At 36.1% G+C, this 25768-nt stretch overlaps 3 protein-coding genes and 1 pseudogene across 3 annotated transcripts; 2 read left to right on the forward strand and 2 right to left on the reverse strand.

Annotated features, from left to right (window-relative positions):
• Nucleotides 1–7582: 7582 nt before the first annotated feature.
• LOC113291172 lies at nucleotides 7583–8583 on the reverse strand (annotated as a pseudogene).
• A 4427-nt stretch (nucleotides 8584–13010) lies between these two features.
• On the forward strand, nucleotides 13011–19907 carry LOC113288523 (probable amino-acid acetyltransferase NAGS2, chloroplastic). Its single transcript, XM_026537591.1, has 11 exons — nucleotides 13011–13469; nucleotides 14062–14149; nucleotides 14261–14469; nucleotides 14627–14778; nucleotides 15906–16326; nucleotides 17087–17184; nucleotides 18054–18165; nucleotides 18324–18483; nucleotides 18965–19037; nucleotides 19158–19310; nucleotides 19654–19907. Exons 1-11 carry the CDS (start codon nucleotides 13071–13073, stop codon nucleotides 19682–19684), a joined length of 1896 nt encoding a protein of 631 aa, XP_026393376.1. The 5' UTR covers nucleotides 13011–13070; the 3' UTR covers nucleotides 19685–19907.
• Nucleotides 19908–20959: 1052 nt separating this feature from the next.
• On the forward strand, nucleotides 20960–22048 carry LOC113291173. Its single transcript, XM_026540738.1, has one exon. It carries the CDS (start codon nucleotides 20960–20962, stop codon nucleotides 22046–22048), a length of 1089 nt encoding a protein of 362 aa, XP_026396523.1.
• Nucleotides 22049–22220: 172 nt separating this feature from the next.
• LOC113285943 (wall-associated receptor kinase 5-like) lies at nucleotides 22221–25132 on the reverse strand. The gene is made up of 3 exons (XM_026534678.1): nucleotides 24113–25132; nucleotides 23752–23922; nucleotides 22221–23674 (listed from the first exon to the last, which is right to left on the reverse strand). Exons 1-3 carry the CDS (start codon nucleotides 25038–25040, stop codon nucleotides 22428–22430), a joined length of 2346 nt encoding a protein of 781 aa, XP_026390463.1. The 5' UTR covers nucleotides 25041–25132; the 3' UTR covers nucleotides 22221–22427.
• Between the last annotated feature and the right edge of the window lie 636 nt (nucleotides 25133–25768).

Below are 25768 nucleotides of genomic sequence, written 5' to 3' on the forward strand. Positions count from 1 at the left end.
AAGTTTACAGAAGCAAGTCTGTGAACCTGATTATGTGTGAGAGTACTTAGACGATTCCAAAGGTCAACATCCAAAATCAATCAAGTCGTATCCAACAAACAAGGATGGATGTAGCTACTTTGATTGATTAACGTACAACCTATGATATTTCAATTATGAAGATAAACAATATAATGCGGAAAAAGAAATAACAAAGACACCAGAATTTTGTTAACGAGGAAACCGCAAATACAGACTAACCCCGGGACCTAGACCATACTTGAACACCAAACTGTATTAAACCTCTACAGACACTCTACCCTACTATCAGAAATTCAGATTGGAATGTAGTTGATACCGAATTAAACCTACACATGAATTCAGTTACATTCACTCTCCTTACGCCTATTAAATCCCAGCATGACTCCGTGCAAATGATTCCCTTAGATAACATCCTTTATATCCTAAGAGTTGCTTCAACGCAATTGAAGACTTTAAACCAATCTTCCTCCCACATATATAAGCCTATTTGTGATTTTTGTTCTGATCAAGGATCAAGGTGAGGTAGGGAATCGATTGCAATAGAAAATGTCCAGCAAACCTCATAATCCGGTCTTATGACTCCCGAATATCAGCCTAGATTATTATTCACCTCACAAGTCGAAACTTGTGGAATCACAAAGTCCGAGACGAAGATACTTTTTGATTTCTATTTATCATGTTTGTTTGAGCAACTCAACAATCAAAACAATATCGGGATACTCGAATTATTAAGACAAAGATAGTTGGACTTGGCTTCACGAATACCCAAGTGAAGTTGATCCTTTTAGTCGCTAAACCTTAGAAGGGTTTTAAGGAGAGGCTGACTCTAGTTTACAACTAGGACACACATGAATAGTGTCAAGGATTCAAAGATCCCAGTTGTTAGAGGTTTTTCTTTTATAAACTTTCAAGATCAAGGTTTCTTTAGATTTAAGCTAAGATAGCGTTGGAACCAAACGATCAATAATCACCGTTAGATGAAAAACTTGACTTGAGATTAACATAGTAGAATATAAACTATGTTAGGATGGACAGTAACTGAACCGTGTACAATGACCTATTCATGTAGGTTAGCCGAGACTATCCAATCGAACTATATGCTTATCCATTTTCATATAACACTTTAAGTCTTTTCTTGAATCACACATATGATCAAAAATGAATAGATAGTATTTTTAGAGAGTTGTTCAAATGTTGATTATCTCATGCAAATAATTCTTATGCTAACCATTAATCAAGTGTCTCCGGTCTTAACAATTCTTGTGTTATAATCAGGACATAGATATACATACCCTTTGGATTATTAGACTTTATTAATCCAATTATTTCAATCAGGTGGAAAATATAACATTGGTTGCTCAACCTAATCATCTTAAACTAGATTTCCATTCACTCGAAGACTGATAAGGTTCTTGAGAGAAACTTACTGGAAATTTGGAATCAAATAATGTTGGTGTTGTATAATCAAAGTTTATGATATAAGCAATGGTTTTATGAGTTTTCACCCACAACATAACGTGCATGTTTTAACCATGTCCAACATAGTGGCACAACTACATTTAAAGGAACGACTTTGTATCTTAAGCATTGTGCATTTCACACAATACAAAACTTCTAGGAATTCGGCTATAGAACGAGAAAGTTATCTTTTAGCTCGTCATATTTTCCAAAACATATTTTCATCATTTCATCAGAACTTACTACTTTCACTTTTCCATCTGATAAGCTTTCAAGCTCCGATAACAAACACTACCATCCATGTATGTTTGTTACGTAGCTAACTATTAAACATATGTGACTATAATGTGAAAGTTATTGATGAATATGATGTAATATAGTTTACCGAAATTCCTTAACGGTTATTAAAAAATCTCAAGAAATCATGAAATCGCAACATTTTGCAAACACATTTTCTTGTTTCTTAAATCTTGCTTTCTCTACAAGCAAACCATTATTTAGTCCAAAATAACAAGGAAACGTCACTCTGCCACTGCATCAATAATGTGGCTAAGATGCAATAACATCGTTCAGTATGCTTATGCATACTCCCACTCTTATCGCATTTCATGATAGAAGGTGACCTTTAGCGTGCTACCTAAAACTAATCATCTTTATTCAAATAACCAAAAGATTCCTATAATTGTTGTGTTGTGTGTAATGTACAATGCTCAAGGTACATAATTGTTCATGTTACATGTGATTATGTTGTTGTACTAGAAATGATTAGTACTTTCCCATCAACTTTGTATGTGAAAACTCATTAAACCGTTGCACGCTTCATAAACTTAGTTTCCAGTAAGTTCTTCATCAGTTTTTGAGTGGATGGAAACCTAGTTTCAGAGGATTAGGGTAAGCAACAAAATCTAGAGTTTTCTACATGCATGAAGGAATTGGATTAATAAACACTACTAATCTAATGGGCATGTATATTGACTTCATGGTAGTACAAGAATTATCCAAACTATGACACTTGATTAGTGTTAATCTAGTGGGAGTTGTAAACTATGAAAATTAGTTTCAATAATTAAATTATTATTCCCATGATGATTTGATGTGATCCAATATATGAAGAACCACAAGTAGATGAGCTACTCAAACTTCAGAAAGAAAAGAAATTTGATGTTTCTTCTGATAATATGGTATATCTTCGGGTACTGAATTATTGGATCAAACAAGTGTTCGGTCTAGTATTACTGAATTTGATGACTCATAACTGTTTGGAGCTTCATCAAACAAATGTTGGAACAATAATGTCTAATTGAAACTTGGAGGGTAAAGGTAAAGGAACTGAAAGGGTTTCTTTGAAAGGAAACTGGACTTTTAGTATGTCATCTTAAGGTATCAGTATATGGTACTTTAAAGACCCATCTTAATAGTAATTAACCTTCAGATTTGAGAAAACTCTTTCTCACTCAAGTTATGAATCTGAAGATCAGTGGGAGCAAGTACATATATGTTGATTTGTATGTTGATGACACGCTAGTCACTAATTTTGTTGAAGATCTTGGTGAAAACCCTCTATAAAGAACTTTTGAATAGATGAGATGAACTTTCCATTAATGCAAGAAAAAGCATCTCAGTAAAGGAAAGTTCTTAGACTTATGACATGGGCAGTTGCTCTGCTAGTGTTGAAATTACACATAAGAGTAACAAATCTCAGTCTTATGAAATGAAAGTCTAGAAATCTCAAGAAAATGCAAGGAATACCTTATGCTTCCACAATTGAGAATTCATGTATAGTGCGTTTTACATGAAATTATGGAATTATGTAATAAGCATTCTTGGTTGTTGCCAAAGTAACCCAAGAATATAATTTATTATAGAATATTGAAGTAAATTTATATACCTTCGTATAATTGATTTTTTTGAAGGTGGTTAACTATTCTGACTCATTTCGAGCTCATGATTCATAGAGTCATTATGTGATACGACTTTATGCTAATTGGGGATCTAACAAAATCAAGCATAAAGAAAGTATAATTGCTTCGAGTCTGAATATGTGGTATATGATAATGCCGCAATTTAAGGTTGTGCAACTTTATCTCAAAACTTGGATTACGTCGACATTATAGCCAAGTAGTGAGTATTTATTGTGCACAACAATCTCTTTCTCTTAAGAAATAAATGGTGAAATTTTATATGCTAATAAACATATGAAAATAGATTTTCCCATTGTACAGAAAGAGAATTTTGTAAACAACGTGTTGATGTGGAAATACATGTGCAAAACTTGTATGTGTATATACATCAATAAAGGGTGGTTCGCCACTTGATGCCTTGAAGAATAAATTGCATCGTAATGTATTGGCCCCTTATAACAGTTAAGGTATGGATGAAGTATTGCTTTCCACGACACATTTTGAGACCTCATGTAATGTGTTTTTTCCGCATTCCTATTATTACATATGTGCAGATAATTATTGATTTGATGGAATGAAAATTATAGGAATCTTTTGGTTATTTGAATTGATGCTATTAAGGCTCTTATGAGATGTAGCCTTATGAAATGAGAAAAACTTATGTTTTCATTATTTTGTAGTGTACTAATGTTATAGTACATGAAAGGGAGTATGTCGTTAAATGATATATATAACCGCAATGACTTGCATTAGTGCATTGCGAAACAATGATATTATGACTTATTGCAATGGATTAAACTCTCATTATAGGCTGCGCGCATAACTGTTTCATATCAAACCCTTGATGGATATATCAGTTTTGTATGGGTCATATGGGCCAAGTGCGAGAATGTTTGATTTGTGTCCCACATACCCATATTCATACGGGTTTAAACTGGAGAGCCATATCCATATACTAGAGTCTTCTTCTAAGGCGGAAAAGAAGAGTCCAAGCCGTCGGCTATCAGGCAGTAGATTGGTTTTGAGTTCCTTTGATGGTAAGGAAAGTTACTGCTATAAATAGCCATTAGAGAGGTACTAAACCTATTCCTTGCCATATAATAGAGTTGCTATAATTCCATCTTTATGCCTAGCAACTATAATAGAAACGGTGAGAGTCTGAAAATATTCAGCAGGGTAAGTACGTGTACTGTGCCTGTTTGTGAATGTTCTTTGTCATGGTACGTGTACTGGTATGGATACCCTTAAGATAAAATACGAGTTCAGGAACTCACAAATCTTTTATGGTTTGCATACCAGGTATGCGTACCGTTTTCGATATTAAAACCAACATATCTTTTCCGGTTTTCATAATGCGTATGCGTACCGTTCTTGGTTCATGAGTCACAGACTTTTTATGGTATGGATACCGAGTATGCGTACCACAAAGTCGCTGCCGAACTATAGCTATGTCGGTACTTGTACTGGGTACATGTACTGCGACTCCAGACTTATAACAGTTTTCCTAGTATATGAAATGGTATGCAGATTATCCTATATACAGATTAACAGTAGTTCTATATCTTTCTAACAATCAATTCGAAACATTTTCGAATAACATCAATGACACATCTCACTGTTCTAGACTATTTTCAAATTATTAAATCTTGAATCATAATTAGGTTATAAACAATAAATTGTTCTAAACCAACTTCATCAAGTATGAACAAATGTTTTTAAGCATAAATAATCATATTTCGAGAAGATGTTCAAGACAATCTTGACTCGAAATTTCTGTTATGCGTGTATTGTCTAATTTAGTCATGCGACAATGTCTCATAAATAGAAAGGTGAAAACTTGAGAAATAGGTTGTTCAGTCTTCACTTACCTTTTGATATTGAAGTTCTCCAAAGCTCATGTTGATCTTCTCCTTCAAACGGTAAAATGCAGTGATATTAAATTCTCAACTACACACTTCTATCCTAATCTGAGACTGACTAAATGTAGATTAGAAATCAAGATATAAATTCGACAACAAGCTTGAGATAACAACACTTGTGAGTTCGACCAATCAATGCTCTAACACTAGTATGCAAACATATACACCTCTATGAAAATCTAACAAAATATGGATCCATACCCACATGACAGGCAATATATTCACCACAGAGCATTCCAGTGTACAAACGTGTATACATCCATAGAACAAAAAAAAAATCTACCATCTATACCAAAAAAACAGGCCACACATTCATTATTAGGAATAGTAGTGTACAAGTATGTAAACATCTACAAAAAATAACAGAATAGAGCATTGATTCAGAAAATACAATCCATGCATTCATCACAAAGAATTTCATAGTACAAAAATATACACATCTACCAAATAAGGTCAAATGCTCACCATAATTCAAGATAGTGTAAACATTAAACTTCTTAGAAATAGTTGATTATAAACATATATGAAAAGACACAGAGATGAAGACATCAAAGATCTGAATCACATATAAAAGATCTCAAATAACTATTCTTAGGATCAACCAGCACACATATGAAAAGATATCAAAATTGGATCAACTATCAAAAAGATTTAAAATCAGTAGATCTGAATCACATTTAAATATATCAAAGAAGTAATTTTTTGAATCAGCCTTAAAATCACCATAAATCGAAACATTACAGTATACAAAAAGTACAATTCTATATAATCAAAAAATAAAAGAAGTTACTCTATCAATTAAAAACCATGAAAAACTTTTAGTGTGTTAATAAAGCACATAGATAAAAAAGTAAAATATCACAGATCAAAGATCGAATCGATTTCACATCATAGATCCAAAAAGAATCAAAAAGATAAAAAATCTCAATCTAAAACAGAAATCAAAAGAGTTGCATGAAAATCAAAACCTAACAAATAACAAAATCAAAATAAAAACCAGAAATAAAAAAGATCGAACAAAAGATGAAACACCAAATCGATTTCATATCATACGTTCAAAAAAAATCTAAAAAAAAAATCGAACAAAAGATAATTGTTCAAAAACTAACATGAGATCGAAATCTGATGAAGAAACGACTTCATCCAACAAAATCGCCTCTAAAATCTCTCTTGGTCTCTCTTTTTATGAATCTCTGCTAATTCAAAATATGAGATCTTGAAAGAAAAAAACTCGTTCATATACACAACTTTGAAAGGAAAGGTAATTTTGGCACTAGGAAATTTAGAATCGACCTTGTTTGGACTAACTCGTTACAATTCTGGACCACATTGTCTAACCGGGGGATTTTTGGATTAGCGAGTAATGAACTTGGGAGGGGAGGACTAGATCATCCAAAGCTTGGGAAATATGAGACTAAACGTAAATCAAATAACTTATATCTCATATCATGACATAAGTAAGCAGTTTTTTTTTATTGTGTCAGCCAAAAATTTCACTAATTGATCTTTATGACGCTTCCTCTATCAATTATATCTTTTATCTATCCATAAAATATAGTACTATAGGCATATCAATTTCTTCATTTATTTTGCTTTTATGAAGTCTATTTCTTTTCTATAGTTAATAAAAATTGTTGCTTTGTACGATACATATGTATAAAGCCTATCCTCTAGTATTTACTAGCGTATTTTATCTTTCTTTCCCTCTTTTTATAGTGGAGATAGTCGCACGCAATGACAGATCACAACCATATTATTAAAAGCTTGTGGTTAGAATGGATTTCGTTCTAGTGCCCGGAAATAATATTCCAAAGCTTTTGTATGTCCTCCGTTATTTGTGTGGATAAGGCCTATGTTATACATTATATAACTTCGATCATAGGGATCAATTTCTAGTATCATAGCTTCATAATAGTTCTGTAAAGCTTCCGCATAATTTTCTTCGGATTGAATGACATCCGCATAATTCTGTAAAGCTTCCGCATAGAATGACATCCGCTGCGGTCGTTCATTCTATTCAAAGAATCCCCGTTCAGAACCGTATGTGAGATTTTCATCTCATACGACTCCTCCCTTCTGTGCATAATGAATATTAATAATCCATGGAACCAAAAGAATATCGAAATATTCTCATTATGAACTGATAGGGAATAGTGTTTTTACAAGAAATCTCTAGTCATCCTTCCCGCAAGAGGTCTTTTCTTAACATTAATTGTGTTGTTGCTAGATATAAAAGGTGACTCCAACAATTTCTTTGTCCTCAACACCCCCTATTTTCAGGAATTAGTCACTTCAACAGTCTTTGATGGTTATATAGGTATCCAAAGTACAAACGAGATGGATGTTTGTTGTCCCAACCATTCTTGTTAGTTCCGATCCCGATAAGGAAAGGGATAATTTATAACAAAGTTTTTTTTGTTGATTCCTAGGTGTAGTGCTTCTTCCCCTATGCAACTTATTGGTTAGTACTGATGGAGTAGGATTGACCTCTAATACAGAAATAACCTATAGGTGTAACCTTTCGTTCAATACTAGATTAGAAAATTGAAGCATCTGAGGCTGCATCAATTGGGGATACACAATAGAAGGAATTGTTCTATTTCAAAACTTCACCTTCAAGAAGCGTAGATTTTTTTAAGGTTTATTTCAATAAACACGTTTCTTTTATACCGAATCCAACCCTACATGCCTTTACTCGTAAGAAGGAGAACACTAAATAGAATCAAATCACACAATCTCTATAATAGGTAAATGCCTCTTTAATTTTTTCCGGAAGTTGTCGGAATTATGCGTAATAAGATATTGGCCACAATTGAAGACGTCTTATCAATAAATTTCCATTTATCCGTATCTAGGCATAGATCGCAATCCATTCTATAATTCTTCTCATTACCTCGCATGGGAAAAGAATCCCACAAACAAAGGAACTGTACAAGAGAAAATAACATAAAAAAAGACTCGTTCTAAACATGAAATTAATATTTCCTACAGATTATGATAACTCGAGAAGTTTTTTATTGGATTATGATTCAAAGAAGAAAAAAGAATAGAATAATCGTTCTATGATCAAAATACCACCCCATCCGTTTTCACATTTTGAATTGTTATAATCGGTTGGTGGTACCGATACTGCAAAAATAAATATGAATAGCTCACTATTCACCCGATTTTTGGGTCATAATCATAAAATTTTGTAGGAGAGATGGCGTAGTGGTTGAAGGCGTAGCATTGGAACTGCTATGCTGGATTTTGTTTACCGAGGGTTTGAATCCCTTTCTTTCCATACCTTTGCCTAATTCAAGACCGTTATTGACCACAATGGATCAAATAACAAACAAACAAGGAATAAGATTATTCCAAGAGGTAGACCTTTCTTGAAATGAATTCTCTATTTCTAATTGGGATGGTACGAAAAATACTGATAAAGGGTAGCCAAGACATAAAAATATCCACGTGGATCCATTTATGATACATGAAATGGGAAAAATATCCGGATCACACCCCTTAGCTTCGGTTAATTTACTTTGGCGAAAAGGGGGCAAAAATTCTCCGAATCCTTGCCTTGCTATTTGAGTTAGGTTCAAGTCTGACGGGAATAATATTCTACGACTAGCAATTCGTTTATTTTCAAGGAGACCTACTTACTATCTATTATTTGATTGACTAACCCTTTATATTGGGATGAATGAAGAGTCAAATGTTTTGGGAATTCTTCATGGGAGGATGAATCAAGATAATTTTGAATCAGATCTTTAGATTTTTTTCATCCCTCGTCGTAATAATATCTCGGGGTTTGCAGCGCTAACTTGGTATATCTATTATATGTCCATTAACTAAAATATGTCTATGGTTAACTAATTGCCGAGCTCCAGGAATGGTCGAAGCCATACCCAATCGAAAAAGTATGTTATCCAAACGCATTTCAAGTAATTGTAGTAAAACTTGACCAGTTGACCCGTTGGCTTTTCCGGCGATACGAACATATTTAAGAAATTGTCGCTCTGCCAGACCATAATGAAACCACAATTTTTGTTTTTCTTATAGACGAATACGATATTCAGACTTTTTCCCAGAACGCGATTGATTTCTAAGATCATTTACGACTTTTGGACTTTTACTAGTTAGTCCCGGTAAAGCCCCCAGACGGCTTATTTTTTGAAACGAGGCCCTCGGTAACGAGAAATAAAAACTCATTTTTTTATTTACAGAATAAAATTAAATTAGGACTGAACTAAACGATAAACGAAAAAAATATACTGAAGTTACGTACCGTACTACAAAGAAGAATGAGATAAATTGTATCAATATTCAGACTCTTTTATATATAGCAAGGTAAAAAGACTTTGTCTTAATTTGTTCTGTAGAGATCTAACCAACCACTTGAATCTGTTTTTTATTCATAATCAGAAGTTCTTATGGGATTAGATACCCCAGTAATCCTAGCCGTAAACGATGGATACTAGGCGCCGTGCGTATCGACCCATGCAATGCTGTAGCTAACGCGTTAAGTATCCCGTCTGGGGAGTCCTTTCGCAAGAATGAAACTCAAAGGAATTGGCGGGCCCGCACAAGCGGTGTTTCTACGCTTAATTAGCCCATAGCTATAACTACGGATGTGGTTTAGCAAGTTGTGGCACAGTACACACATTTAGGTAACCCCATAACTATAACTACGGATGTGATTTAACAGGTTGTTGCGCCAACAAACAGGCAAGCCAAAAGGCCGAAAGACAAAACCGAGGAAGAAGAAATAAACGCAGCTCATCGTTTTCCTCTGCAATTTCTGAAATCGCATCGAAAATTCTAGGGTTAGAGGGTTAAGCAGACGATAATACTTTTTTTTCTTTTTGATCGATCAGACGATAATATTATGGATTCTACCAGGAAGAACGCGGTTGACGGCATGAGGGATATCAATTTGTCATGGAAAGATGTGATAAAAAAGGGTTTAACCCCTATTTCCAGTATCTTCAATCTTGCGGCAACATGCTTCGTGTTACATGCAATAGGCTACGTCATTTATGTTGGGTCGGAGGTTTATATGGATACAATGGTTCCTTGTCGACAACCATCCTCAGGTGCTTGCTTGATTTCCTTTGTGCTCTAATTATTCATTCCTTCAATATTCCTTTTAATTTGTTTTTAGTTTAAGAGTGACTTATGTTTAAGTTTCTAGTTAGAAAGATTGTAGGTGAACTGATTTAAGCTCAATGTATCTATTAAGATTTGTGAATTCTTAGGTGGAGGTTTTTGTAAGAAAGAAATCAAATTTGTAACGAACTTACAATTAAACAAAATTGAACATGTGCGTTAGGTGAGTTGAGTTATGAAGGGTTAGGTCTAGAGTTAGTTTTGATAGTTCTTCAAATTTCAATAACCCTAAACTTCAGAGTTGAACCTAGAAGATTCGCACATACTGTAGAATTGGCTTGGATGCTGTCCTATTAGAATGGAACAAATAGATATTGGCGGTGCAATTGAAGGTTACTTTGGATCATGGTTGGTTCTGTCAGTTGGAATTTTTGGGTCCATCCATCTTCGGAAAGGAATAATTTAGTTGGCAATCATCTCTTGAAGATGTTTTAGGAGGATTGGATGTCTAGTGGTTTGCATCTTGGTAATGTTCGGCTAGAGGAGTGGCAGTTCCACTTTCTACCAATTGATCCTAGGGGAAAAAACACTAGTCGTTTAAGATTCTATTCCTGATAGTAGAAAAACTAGTGTGTTACTTCAACATGAAAGAGTTTTTGTTTTCCTTAATATTACAAATTTAGGAAAGAGAATTTTTTGCCAGAGAGAATTCATTGAGAGGAATAGGAAAAAAAAGAAAGAGATGCACACCTAGGGTAAATTCATTCTGAAGTGAATTTGTAAATGTTTTTTCATTGATGAGAGATGCAATGCCTGGGATAACTTAACCTCGAGTATAACATTGGAAAACTCCTTTAATGGAATAAATATTCGTGTTCTTATTGAGCAGTCTCTGCTGTTGTTTTTACTGCATATGTTCATGTACAGGGGCCAAGCCACCACTTCAAGGTTGATTTGTGGATAGAAGATTGAATCATTGCTAAAATTTCAGTCTTGGACTTCTTATTCTATTTCCTCGTGTTTTAGTGATGTAAGAAACTGGGTCTTATGCAAGAGGTTAAAAGAGAATTTCTTGTCATGCTAGCCATTGCCCATGCCTACTCCAACTTTTCCATCATGAGTTGGAGGGATCTCATATTAGAACAAATGCACCTCATAGTATCTTTAAGCGATCTTGCACTCAATGTAGCCTTGACAATAAACATCTCTTGAGTTACTTTAACCTTAATCGTACCTAAATCCATATAATTTATCATTTTGGTATAACTTGAGCTAATCTCAGATTCATGATTTTTTTTTTGCCAAACCATAATTAGCCAACCCGCCTGACGTTTGATATGCTAACATTCTGTTTATTGTTGATAATGCAGTTTGGTAGCGTGGATATTCTCCCGAGTACATACTATAGGATGTTATATAGTAATGGATCCTCTACTTGCACAGTAAAGAAGAGTAGGTGTAGTACTTGTTAAAACATCTTTAAAATGTTTCGTACCAAATTTGATGAAGATGCTTTCTTGATAAGGAAGTCTGTCCCTGTTATTATTCTCTTTTTTTATTTTTTTTTCTTTCAAAAATGGACCAAGCTGTCAATGCCGGGACTCGAATTACTGACTTGAAAGATCAAAGTCCCGTAGCCAACTGAGCTAAACCAATTGGTTAGATCATTCTGAAATCAGGTTTATGCAGTACTTCTGATGTGATGCAAGATATACTGGGATTTTCCGGTTTCAGTAAAGAATGTTACCAGTAAAAAGATCACTAGAGTTTTCAAAATCTGGTGATAATGATGAGTAATCCTTTCTTGGAAAAAAATGACCAGGGATCATGTGGGAGGAATTTAGTTGATTTTCCCTCTTGCGTCTAGGAACACATAAAGACTATATAAGAGAGTCAAATAACTGAATCTGAAAGTCCATTCTGTAATGACTGCCCAAAGAAGAGAAAGTTGAAGGTTGGTCAGAAACGCAACCTGAAAATTGAGACCAAGAAGTCGTCAATGGCATAGGTTCTGTGATGTCAGTTTCTTAATCACCCCTGCCAAATTTTGGGCACATCTCAGAACATCTTTCTTCATTAGGTTTAGCAATTTGTTTAAGGGACTAGTACTGCAAATTAGGTGCTAGTGTTGGGTAATGTTACATGCACATTAGTAATGCTGCAGTTTACAGACTACTACTGCAAGGGGTCTCAGTAAGCCTAATCGCTCATGTCTCAATAAGCCTAATCGCTCATTGAATAGGCTAATATTCTCCTCTTTGCTGTTTGAATATACATCCAGAAATTGCTTTTTTGTAAAAGCAAAAAGATCAAAAGTTTGTTTGGATTCGTTCTTTTAGAAACAAAAATCAACCTTTTGCAATGCATGTTTTCGCTCCTGATTTCTGCTCCTAGTGATGCAGAAGCAATTCTAGTTCTTATATCCAAACCGGCTATTGGCCTTCCCGAAACAACAAACAGTCATCCCATCCGTATGACGCGTCTGAAGTTGGAGTCTTATGCCCTCACCCAAACCCCCCAATTCAACCCCCGGACCCGGACTGATTTCACTATTACCCACGTGTCTCAAGCCTATATAAAAAACCCTTAAAAATCTCTTTTTCTCTCCACCTCACTCTTTCGATTCCCCTCTTCTTTCTCTTTCTGTTCTAACAAGTCCTGGTTTGTCTGAGTAGCAGACATGGCGGCTTCATCAAGCTGCTCAATGCCATGGACTTGCTCAAAAATCTCACCCAATATCATCAATAAATCTATTAGGTTACCGATTTCTAATTCAACGAAGAGTTTCAGTAGTAATTTTTCAAAGATTGAAACATCATCATCTCCTCTTTTCTTAGTAGAAAATAGGTTTAAGAAGAAAAAAATGCAATTATTTTGTGTTAAGAGTGAAGGTTTTATTGATGGATTGAGTTCTGATAAAATTGAAGATGATCCTAAATTAGCTAAAGAAGAAGATGCACGATTTGTTCGGTGGTTTCATGAAGCTTGGCCTTATTTTCAAGCTCATCGTGGAAGTACTTTTGTTGTTGTTATTTCTGGAGAGATCACCGAAAGTGAACATTTAGATGCCATTCTCAAGGTACTTATAATCTTCATTTCACCATTTAAAATCTCAGTGATTTATAACCAGTAATTGCTGCCACAGTTGGTGCCGGCCGTAAGTTTTGACCTGATTCCAAGCGAGAATGCGGTGAATTATAGTGAAATTTGGAAGATATTGTTGTGAAATTGTAGTTAATTGCTTAGGGAAAGCATTTTTGTGACTGGCAGGAGTCGCTTTTAATCATCAGAAGAGGGCCTCTTAAGCGTTTAAGAATCAATCAAAAGGACGACAAATGCACATATTCTAGTGTCCAAGCGTTTGGTGAGGATCTCATAGTCTTAGATGAGGGAATTGCACCATGCATCCCCTCGACAGGGTTGCCTGGTGGTGGTAGCAATCCTTGGCAAATTTTGCATTTTGGTATCTAAAGAGTGATAGGAATCTAAGCTAGTTTTTCTTTATACTTGGATACAAACCCTAAGTTAAGACATTTTTTCAAGCTTTACTGAGCACTACAGTTGTGTTTTGACAAATTCATATAATAGTCTTAGATATTCGGTTTCTTTTGTGGAGTTACTAGATAAACAATTATTTTTGTGTTACCAACCTTGAAGATATTGATGTGCAGGATATATCTCTTCTTCATGGGTTGGGAATCAGATTTGTTCTAGTTCCTGGGACACATGTTCGAATTGACAAGCTTTTGGCTGAGAGAGGTGAGAAATTTATCTTTATTGTCTTTCTGCCTCTTTTTTTTTAATCTGGGCAACCTTCGAACATGATTTCTGCTTTTTACTCACAAATTAAAAAATGTATGTTGCAATCAGGAAGTAAAGCCAAATATGTTGGTCCATACCGTATTACAGACAAGGATTCCTTAGAGGCAGCAATGGAGGCAGCTGGGAGAATTCGGCTTGAAATAGAAGCAAAACTTTCTCCTGGACCATCTATTTGCAACATTCGCCGTCATGGTGATAATAGTCGTTTGCATGACGTTGGTGTTAGTGTTGCAAGCGGCAATTTTCTTGCTGCAAAGGTGAGTAATACAGCACCTCCAACTCTGTTGAGTTCAGCCATACACTTCAAGTCCAGAACAAATTAATATGATACTTCAGTAAAGTTGTGCTTGTGCCATAGATAAATATCATACCGCTGCTTAGTGAAACTAACTTCATTGATTTTTTTTTTCACAGAAAAGAGGAGTTGTCGAAGGGACTGATTATGGGCATACTGGTGAAGTGAAAAAAGTGGACGTTTCTCGCATGCGTGAAAGGCTTGATGGAAATTGCATAGTTATATTAAGTAACATGGGCTATTCCAGTTCCGGAGAAAATTTAAATTGCAAGTATGCCATATTGATTCTTTAGGTACATTTAACTTGAATTTTGGTAATTGTTCACCACCCCTACAGCTCTCGCGGAGATGAAGTTATCTTACTTACAGGGAATCACAACCGTCATATGTTAGCAATCATTGTGCAATAGATTTGTTAGAAGTTGCACTAAGAATCCAACTGAGTTGGCCAATGAGACTGAGGAAGTGAATTAGCTATAAGTTAGTTGTTAAATCATTTGGGGAAAAACTACGTGCCTTTAAATCTAGGATCACAGTCCTGCTTTATCGTCTTACTTTTTCAGAGATCACGTTGATAACCTGTCAAGTCTAGCCCTGTAGCTGTCTAAGAAGGACTAAGTTTCCTGAAAAGTGTAAACTTTTTTGTCCGCTACTTGATTTTCTGAAAACATAATATTACTAACAACGTTCTGGTATGATTTCATTGAACTGGTCTCCAAATTGATTTTCTGAAAACATAATATTACTAACAACGTTCTGGTATGATTTCATTGAACTGGTCTCTTTGGAGACTCCCAGGGATGTGGGATGAGATAAATATTCAGTTTCTTGGCTAGAATAAAGCCTAAAAAAGGTCCCAGGAGCTAAGAAAATCAGTTTTTTGATCGGTCTATGGTAATTGTGGCTATAATGGAGTTAGTGTACAGTGTTTTGAGTCTTTTGACAATAACACAAGAAAACAATGAATTGTAGTGCAAATAAAGAAGTAGGCGTGTGATTTACTTCTGATAATGCTGGAAACAGTTCGGTTGACTGAATATGTGACCAATCATTCCATACCGTAGAGTTGATGGTTTTCGATTTTATCTATGTTTTTTTATGAATTTTCTGGTTATCATTGCTGATGTTTCCATAAGTTTTTTTAGACTAGCTATCTTGCAAAATAAATTCCGTGTATATTCAATACAATAACTCATTCAGTTACTGACAAATCTTAAAATACACGGAGTATCACTACACTCTGTTAACATGCACATTAATACTTGGTTTATTCATGTATTTGAGTCGGCATCAATGTTTGTTTAATCATCAAACATATCTCTATTTTCTCTTCTTATGTCTAAAGATGATGGTTGTTACTTTCCCTAGACTCTGACATATCTTTGATAAACATTGCAGCACTTATGAGGTTGCGACCGCCTGTGCTTTAGCTATTGGAGCAGAGAAACTAATTTGCATCGTCGATGGCCCGATTCTTGATAAATGTGGACGTCTTGAACGTTTCTTGACTCTTGAAGATGCTGATATGTTGATCAGGGAACGAGCTAAGCAAAGTGAAATTGCGGCTAATTATGTTAAGGCTGTAGATGAAGAAGATAGCTCTTGTTCCGAGCATTCCGGTTCCAATGGCATTTATTCTCCTCAGAGTATTAGAGGTTTCGAAGAAACCTATAAACCAATATTTCAGAATGGCGTTGGTTTTGACAATGGGAACGGACTATTGTCTGGTGGTCAGGGATTCGCCATTGGAGGCGAGGAACGTTTGAGCAGAGAAAACGGCTACTATTCCGAGTTGGCTGCTGCTGCTTTTGTTTGCAGAGTAAGCTTTTAACTCCATGCATTTTTCTTGTCCCAAAAATTAACATGCATTTAAGTATTTAACTTGTTGCACGTGTATAGTTTATTTAGTTACTTTACGTGTACTTGGGGGTTGAAAATGTTTGCATTTATTTGATGAGTACAGTTTCTGAATATGCTAATTTACAGCGGCCTATATATTGCCATGTAGTTTGTCAATTGACAAGTGGTGAAGTACAGTGACTTTAGGCTTCATTTATCTCTATCCGTATCAGATCTGACCAGATTGTATGTTTTGGTTTAACTTTTGGTTCATCTTTACTGATCCTGTGTTATTGTGTTTGAAAGAGCTGGAAGTTTATCTGATTAATGGTATTCATAATGGCTTCTTCTTCTTAGGCTTTTGTTATGTCACTGGAAAATTTATGCCTTTACGTTATTATGACACAGTTAAACTAAACCACTCTTGATGAATCCATTAGTTAGTTTCCACAATTATTTTTTATATTTGTAACGTATATGCAAACATTCTCCTGCTAGACATGCCTCAACGACTCTATGATAATTTAAGAGTCTAAGTTTGATTTTTTTTTTTTTTTTGAATGTACAAGGTGTAGCTTATATGCATTAAAATCTACAGAGAAGTAGCTGAACTTAAACTATTTCTTCATTTAGAGAAAATACTCAATATATCTACGTTGTCAGAAAAAAAATTCATTTTGCCTCTGGTCCTGAGGAGGATTAAGTATTCACCATTACAAAGTTTCTGTTTCTTTCTACAGGGAGGTGTCCAAAGAGTTCATCTAATAGATGGCACCAACGGTGGTGCTCTGTTGTTAGAGTTATTCAAAAGAGATGGAGTGGGGACCATGGTTGCAAGGTAGTTGTCATATATATTTAGGAGATCTCCATTGTATTTTGTTTTAATTTTTAAGTAATAATTACCAAGTTTTTGTTGCATGGTGCCACTAGCTAGAGTATTGAATCTCTTTAAGTAATAGATTGCTTTTTGGATATCCATCTAGCTTCCAGTGAGACATATAACTCGTGCATAGTGTATGCTTTTTTTGTATTACGAATGAAGATTGTGTTAACTAGTTACTGACTACATATTCATTCTTAACTTAGTTTCTCTAACAGTCTCAGCATATTTTTTTAGTTTTACTGATGCAACACATTTGATAAATTAAGTTTCCTATGCTCTTTCAAGTGCTGCATGTTAACTAAGATAAATGCTCCTTGGGTGTAGATACATGAACTGACTTTGAGTACTAGGGAAATGTTAATTGAGTTTTGGACCTCTTTGATGCGAAGGGTTGACTAAAGATACCTTTGATAGTACTTGTTTAGCTTTCCTATTGCCTTAAATTTTATTATGGGAAGCAGGGTTTAGAGAAGTCCAAGGTGAAGGTCCTGTGATGTTGGCATATTTTTTCAACGATGACAGCCTTAATTCTACAATTAAATGTTGGGGATTTAGAAAACTCCTAGGCCGTGTAATACTTGGATATTTTTGCAATGATCCCAAGTGAATTCACCAGTCATATCCTCTGCAATTGACAGTGACTCACTTAGAAAGTTTGAAACATTTTGTATATGCTGTATGCTTACGCTTGCTATTGTTTAATTTGATTTGTTCCAAACTATCAATTCTGTCGTTCTCTTTAGCTAGCACAGATTTTTAACTTTCATGATTACTTAATATATCTGGATTCTCTTGTTTTCTTTACAAATTTTTGTTTGTTGCAGTGATGTTTATGAAGGAACCCGGATGGCTATGAAGATGGATCTCCCTGGAATAATACAGCTTTTAAAACCTTTGGTAAAAGCTGGAACATTGATTGAAAGGACAGAAGACCAGGTATTTTTCTTTCTTTTTTATTATCTTTTCCTGAATGTAGTTAAAACATTTAAATTTAATTGTTATTGTTGCTCTTCAGAATATATGAAGAGTCAATGTTACGTCTTGTCTTTCTTTGTACTTGAAGTCTTAAATTGAATTTCCACTATTTCCTTCAGCTACAAGAAGCTTTGGACTCGTTCATCGTGGTGGAGAGAGATGGTTCAATCATTGCTTGTGCTGCCCTTTTCCCTTTCTTTAAAGAAAAGTGTGGAGAAGTGGCTGCTATTGCTGTTTCTCCTGAGTGTCGTGGTCATGGACAAGGAGACAAACTGCTTGGTATTATTTATATTTCTTCCCATGAACTTGTTCTTATTTATCTGACATGCTCAAAAATCCTATTGTACACTATTTACTGCTATATGTACCATTGATATTCAATCTTTTGCAGTCCATTGCTGACGGTGTAACCTTGCTTGCTTCTGCCCAAGTTTGTGTCTTCTTGTTACCTAGTTGACTCATGTCTTCAAATAAAATCAGAAACTAACTTGTAGTTAACCAAGTAAGATATGTGAAGTGTCAGGTACAAATGATAGGTAACAACGAGAATGGTAAAGCAACAATGGGAACACGTTGCTCTGTAAAGTTGGGGCTTTAGGGGGAACTAAAGTGTGGTTCTCAGGGTTAATCATCTTGGACTGTTTAACATGATTGAATGAATTGGAATGTAGGCTGCACTATGTTCGTGGAAACAGGCTTTATTGGTCTTGCATCTTTTCTTTAATGCATACCGTTCTGAATATTTTTCTATATATTCCAGATTACGTTGAGAAGAAGGCAGCATCCCTTGGTTTGGAAAAGCTTTTTCTGCTTACCACCCGAACTGCGGATTGGTAAGTCCCTGGTTTCTCATTATTACGTAGCTTATGTGATAGAAATTAATCAAACTTACACAAATCTGAAACTAGCTAAACCGAAGTTTAGATGAAACCAGTGCTGCTTTAAATGGACAGGTTCGTGAGACGTGGATTCTCAGAGTGCTCAATTGGGGCTATTCCAGAGACGAGGAGAAAAGTGATCAATCTATCCCGCGGATCAAAGTATTATATGAAGTGGCTACAGCCAGATCATAGTGGTATCACTGTCGACAGTGCCGGCTTGAAACGGTAATACTTGGCACAACCAACCCCGTATACATTTACAGGGTTTCATTACTAAATTTTCAACTAGGGAAAAACAAGACATGAAGAACTAATAGAAGTATAGAACCAGTCATCTTTGAGATAATCTTGTATTTACACTGGGTGTTCCCCTCACTTTTTAGTGAGCTCTTTTAGTATTTCCTCGTGACTTGTTGTGATTTAGTACTTAGGGCTGCCTTCCTGAGCTACAGTCAACAGATTATTTCAAAGCGGGGGTTATTTTGGTAATTACAAAATAAATATTTGAAAGTTACATGTATTTTTTTCTTGCTTCTGTAAACTCAATTCTGTTTTCTTTTTCCTGTAGGTTGTCGGGATTCAATGGAAGCTCAACTTGACTGTCTTTGATATAGTTATTGACACTATTACTCATCGTCCTAGTGCGCCAGAAGCTAGCTCTACCCCAGGTTGAATAAAGCCTTCATTGCTGTGTTTATTGACACTCAATGATGTTAAAAAACCAAATCTGGCACTAATGTAAAACGTAGCATAGTTTCTAATCAATAATGTACGACTGAGTAGCTTCGAAATCAATAAAGCTAACAAACTTGTTGAAAAGGCTGAGCTCGTGTTTAACATTTCCCCCCACCCCCACTGTTCTAGCTAGTGTTTGCCGTATCTCATGTAGTTATAGCTCACCTGCATTTATGCCTGCATACTAGACGAAAGTTAATCTTCGTTCCAAATTTATTATCCGGGTTACAACTGACTGAATGAGCTGTTTTTCTGGGATCAGAGCAGGATCAGCAACAGTTATCTGCCAAATTCACAAACTGGTAATTGGTTGAAAATGAGGTTGTAGGATGACAGGGTTGGGCTTAGCAATTTTGAACTAGATATTCCATGAGTTTACAGGCCTAACTCTTGCAAATAGTCAACTGACATCCGTTCAGATATATTTAGACCAAAGCAGAACGGTATTATTTATCAATTTGAAACCTAGAGAATGGAAAAATTGGTCCATTCAGAGGTAGCCATTAGTAACTTCCAACCTCTCCTCACAGACGGTGCTACATGGCACTAGCTGTCTATGATCATATCACAAGTGTCCAATTTCTAAGCCTAACCAAAAGCTTACTTATCCAACCGGTTAGCTAGAGCTAAATGGATAAAACCAATGAATGTCAAATGTTTTGAGGTGTTGGAAGTGTGTTTTAACCGGCAAAATCACGTGGCGAAAAACACTGTAAAGTTTTTAAGAAATGTGAACAAGAATCCTCTTATGTGTAACCTCGCATGTAAGTTTACATTCACACGTGTTGTCCTCATTGGCGGCAACTCCAGGGGGTATGAATCTCTTCTCTCAACCTATCACCGCCTCCTAAATGAGTTTTTGAAACTCAAAGACACCACCAGCACCACCATATTCCCCAAACCATTTGCCATTGTACGTGTCCTTTCTCACCCAAAACCTCTTCAACACGTACTCATAACACAACCCCACTTGTCAGTATCTCTCTCGTTTTTCTTCTTCTTTTTAAAATTTTGCAGCTCATTTTCTTCCATCCTTCTCATTGGTAGTATACTAGACTAGTATATCCGTTTGCCCCAAAAACAACCACTCCCTCTCTCTTTTCCTCTCCTGTTTTTCTCACTCTAGAAACCAAATCATGATGGTTAATCCAATAAACAGTTCGTATCATCAATCTTCTTCTAAGCTTGATGAAATCATGTCAAGATATAGACCCATTGCTCCCAAACCCATGCTAGATCAAACAGATACCACTACTACTGCTGCTGCAAATACATCAAGAAACTTGCAGATCAGTAATAAGAGAGTGAGAAAGAGAGGTAGATATGGACTCTCATCTTCAGCTGCAAGAAAAAGAACAAAAACTACTACACCAACTCAGCTCCATGGACCTTCTTCTTCTTCTTCCACCACCACCACTTCTTCTTATGGTATGGGTTTCAACACACGCCTTCTCTTCTCACCACCACCTCATGAAGCCGCCCCTCTTCAAATAGAAAAACAACCCATGATGGGTTTTGTTAGATTTCCTCTTCCCTCATTTTCTACTTCTTCAATTCCTCCTCTTCCTCATGATTTGCATGGAATTAGTAAGTTAAATGGATTCACAAACTCTACAATCACAACCATTGACATCCCAAAGGAAATGGATCTCTTGAAGACGCTGCATGCAGGACAGGTTTCACCGGGCCGAAATATTAATTCGGGCTGCGGGTCTGGTAATCTTATTGCTCCTCAGCCCGTTAGACCAGTGGGGTCAAGTATTAGTGTTGGATGCATCAGCGAAGACCCAAATTCAAGTTCCACTGCATGTGTGAAAAAACAACAACCTGAAGAAGTTGAAGCTGAAGTCGAATCGGACACTTTACCGGTTGTTGTTTCGGATTCGAGAAATAAAGTCCGGTTAGCAAACTCGGCATTCAAAGAAATGGTCGGACAACCAGAATGTGCTTGGCTTGATTCAATGGGGGCTAATAGTGAAAAATTGACAAGTAAAGGTAAAAGAATAAGTGGAGAAGTTATGTTGGATTTGTCGAATTCTCAGGTACCTGTTTCATCAAATGGGTTTTCTTGTAATGTGAAGGTTGAATGGGGTAGAAATGGAGAGAAGAGTTGTGTTTGTGCTCCTTGTAATGTCATGAAATTGTCTTGTGAGTCTAAAGATTATCTCTTCACTTGGAGAATTCATACAACTGACTTTCGTGAAGAATCATCCAATTCCCAGCCTTAAATATTAAACATTATGTTGTATGGATGCAACTTTCTTGTATATGGTTTCATTATTTTCCCGAGCAAATAATGTTATATATGTAAATGCTAAGTGTTTTTTCTTGGGTTTTGGCATTTTTCTTCGAAATCTCTCATACTAAAATGAAATAAATTGGGTTGTAATGCCCGAGTGCTGGTACAATCATTTGACGTTTGAACATATTACTAAAATCGGGAGAGCTTATTCCCGAGAAGCATACAAAAAAGGAAAAGAAAAAGGAAAAACACAAACAATACTTATACACTCTAACCCAAGTAGGCCAATGATGAAGAAGGTAAGCCAGCTATTGCATCTTACCAATGATAGCATACAATCAATTAAAAGAAAATTTTGTGCAGTATTACCGGGGCATGTTCATTGGCATCATCACATCTTTCTCTATACTGTACTGATCAGAATTCTCAATACTGCACAGACCAGAATCACCGGAGGTGTACGAGCTTATTGGAACAGAATAGAGGTCCGTTGGCTCGTCAATAAATACGCTGGACTTCTTTTTAGGGCTCTGTTGATTATGAGCTCCAGACGGCCGCGTCTCCGATTTACTCAAGCTTTCGAGCTCCGCAGCTACTTGTTTCATTGTGGGTCTATATTCACCCTCCGTGTAGAGACATCTCCTCGCGAGCTCGGCAACTGCAACGACATGCTCGCGGCTTCCTTCATTAGCTACCCGAGGTTCAACAAGCTTGAAGATATCATTTCTTTCCATTGCATAAATGAAAAACGAAGCTAGACTTCTTTGTTCCTGGGGTCGATCAGGAGAAAGGGGTTTTTCTCCGGTTAAAAGTTCCACAAGAACTACACCAAAACTATAGACATCACTTTTATCGGTCAACTGACTAGTATGAAAATATTCTGGATCTAAATACCCTAACGTTCCCTGCACTAGAGTGTCTATTTGGGTTTGGCCTAATGTATTCAACCTCGATGCTCCAAAATCTGATACTTTAGCTGTGTAATTTTCATCCAATAGTATATTGCCGGACTTAATATCCCTATGAATGATGGGTGGAGAAGCCGCTGAGTGCAGATATGCAAGTGCTCCTGCACTTTCGGTTGCAATTCTCAAACGGCTCTTCCAAGAAAGAGAAGCTGAAGATGACTTGCCATCCGCCTTGTTGTGAATATGTTGGAAGAGGGTGCCATTCGAAATGTACTCGTAGACAAGTAAGGGAACTTCAGTTTCTAAGCAGCACCCCAAGACCTTCACCACATTTCGATGGTTAACCTGAGCCAAAATAACAAGCTCATTGATGAACTGTTCAATTTGGGTCTCATCAATTACCTTCGACTTTTTAATGGCAACTAAACTTTTATCAGGTAAAGTTCCCAAATAGACCGTTCCAAAACCTCCTCTACCGAGGATCAGTTTATCACTGTAATTACCTGTAGCCACTTTTAATTCTTCAGCTGTAAATATTCTTGTAGCCTCCGCACCACCTTCATACGACGATAGTTGTTGTTTTAATAGTAAACCACCATTTTGTTGAAAGAATTTCTCTTTGAGTTCGTTTAGTTTTCTTCTTTTGATGCTCAAGTATAACAAAGAGCTACCAACAATCAAAAATAAGAACCCCAAGCCAATACCTGCATTGACATTAACTCAATCAAGAAACCAATCATTACAAAAATTAAACATTGTTCAATCCAAGGAATAAGCATACCAAGAGTGACTTTTAGTATAGGAAATTCCTTGTTTTTGCGAATGCAACCGGTTCCAACTTTCCTCCCATCTCCGTGGTGGTCCTCTGGACAACTACAATTGTAGCTTCCTATTGTATTTGTGCATATTCCTGCACAAGGATTGTTGTCTTGATCCTCACACTCATTCACATCTATTTATCCTCCCCCATGAAAAATAACCAAGAAAAACATCAGTTAGCAAATAAATCACAATATGTTTCTTACAATTTGCATAAAAGGAAAAGTCCGCTTACAGGTTTCATGGTCTCTGCCTTTTATTTTGAACATGCCACATACCTTAAAGAATTGACTAATTTGTGAAAACACAGACTTGTAACATACCTTGGCATCCAGGGCTTAGATATGGATTCCCCATGAACCCTGTGTTGCAAGTGCAAAGATATCCGGGAACCTTGTCTGAATTGCTACAGTTACTATTTTTTTGGCAGGCAAAAGTAGACGTATCTTTTTGAGCTTCTTCGCACGTCTTGTTACCAATAGCCCAATCAAGCACAATTGGTATATCTCTCCCTTTGGTGCGGAAATCTGAACCTACTAAATCTGAAGCACTGAATGTGTACTTATCAAACTCACCTATGAATGAATAACTACAAGGATTGAAGGATAAACTCTCCTTCGTTGAGTTCATTGAATCAGCATAGATTAGGAACCTCTTGATACCTTTAGGTAAGGATACTTGACAACACCCACTTCCAGAACAAGAACCATCTACAACATTTTCCTTAGTATCACATTTCGTGACACAATTTGTAGTGAAGTTAAGATTTGGATCAAGAATGTACGCCATGGAATAACAACCAATCCCAAATAATTTGTTCTTGGTTGATGAAACTGTAAATGGGGTATTTCTTGTACTCAAAAAATAAGGAGAAATGTAGGATGCATCTAAGGTAACATTACCAGTTTTGTAATCATAACATATCGTGGATGGTGATCTCTCAACACGTAATTCGGTTTCGGATATACTTGTAAGTTCAAACATATAACGTTTACCTGAAGTTAAGTTTAGGCCAAGCCATAAGAACGGTTTGGGAGGGTTGAAAGATGTATCGCATGTGATGTTGTAGAGCTGTAATCCGTCTCTAGTGAAGGAACACCCATTCTCGCTGGGACCTATACCAAAGGGGTATGGAATTGTGAAGTCACCGCATTTGGATTCACATCCAGGCTTCGACTGCGGCAATACAGTTGCTGCTGATGTTAGGATTATCCATGAGAGCTGCAACAATAATAGGAGTTGCAGAAACATAATTGTAGACCTTAAGACTCTATTTTTCTTGTTATTGTTTTGTGGTTTTGATGGAAATAGAAACTCTAAACTCGGAAGGGAGAATACGTACTGATAATATAGAAAGTTTGGAAAAAGAAAGAGTTGATTGATTACTGCATTATACTATGATATTTGTGAACAAACTAAGTAGCAATTAGTGTTCAGATGGATAATTGGAATCATTTGACTTTCTTTGTTCATTACGGCTGTAATGTCAACTTGACATGATGATAATGACTCCCTAATGAGCAATCAAAAAGATAATGAATTTTTTTTTTTGAAAAAAAAGAAGATAATGTTATTTGCATATAGGGCTGTCAATGGATACCCGAATATCCGCTATCCGTTCGAGTTCGTTTGAATCGTTAGGATATTATCCGAAGTTTCGGATATCGGTATCGGTGTCGGATAATCATATCGGATAATCACATATCAATGTAACGGATTCGGTTGTGTTAGTATCCGACGGAAAATTATTCGTATCCGATAGCGAGGGTATATATGTAATATACATATACCCGTAACCCTATTGACTACCAGGGTAAACTAAAAGAAATTCTAGAAACTAAGAGTCTAAGACTGAGACTCTAACTCAGAGACAGAGAGACAGAGAGTAGAGCGACTGGTTTCCATTCAGAGTCTCAAAGAAGATTTGATTTTTTCCCGATTCACCAGCATCTCATCCTCCAAAGCCAACACAGTAAGTT

This window comes from Papaver somniferum, chromosome 6, assembly GCF_003573695.1.
Source record: "Papaver somniferum cultivar HN1 chromosome 6, ASM357369v1, whole genome shotgun sequence".
NCBI lineage: Eukaryota > Viridiplantae > Streptophyta > Magnoliopsida > Ranunculales > Papaveraceae > Papaver > Papaver somniferum.

Excerpts from the sequence above, each read along its gene's own strand:
- LOC113288523 (XM_026537591.1), top strand. The coding sequence starts at position 13,071 with ATGGCGGCTTCATCAAGCTGCTCAATGCCATGGACTTGCTCAAAAATC. Across the intron at positions 16,327-17,086 it reads CTGCTGCTTTTGTTTGCAGA|GGAGGTGTCCAAAGAGTTCA; the intron begins GTAAGCTTTTAA and ends TTCTTTCTACAG. Across the intron at positions 19,311-19,653 it reads GACAGTGCCGGCTTGAAACG|GTTGTCGGGATTCAATGGAA; the intron begins GTAATACTTGGC and ends TTTTTCCTGTAG.
- LOC113291173 (XM_026540738.1), top strand. The coding sequence starts at position 20,960 with ATGGTTAATCCAATAAACAGTTCGTATCATCAATCTTCTTCTAAGCTT.
- LOC113285943 (XM_026534678.1), bottom strand. The coding sequence starts at position 25,040 with ATGTTTCTGCAACTCCTATTATTGTTGCAGCTCTCATGGATAATCCTA. Across the intron at positions 23,923-24,112 it reads TCTAAGCCCTGGATGCCAAG|ATGTGAATGAGTGTGAGGAT; the intron begins GTATGTTACAAG and ends GAGGATAAATAG. Across the intron at positions 23,675-23,751 it reads TATACTAAAAGTCACTCTTG|GTATTGGCTTGGGGTTCTTA; the intron begins GTATGCTTATTC and ends ATGTCAATGCAG.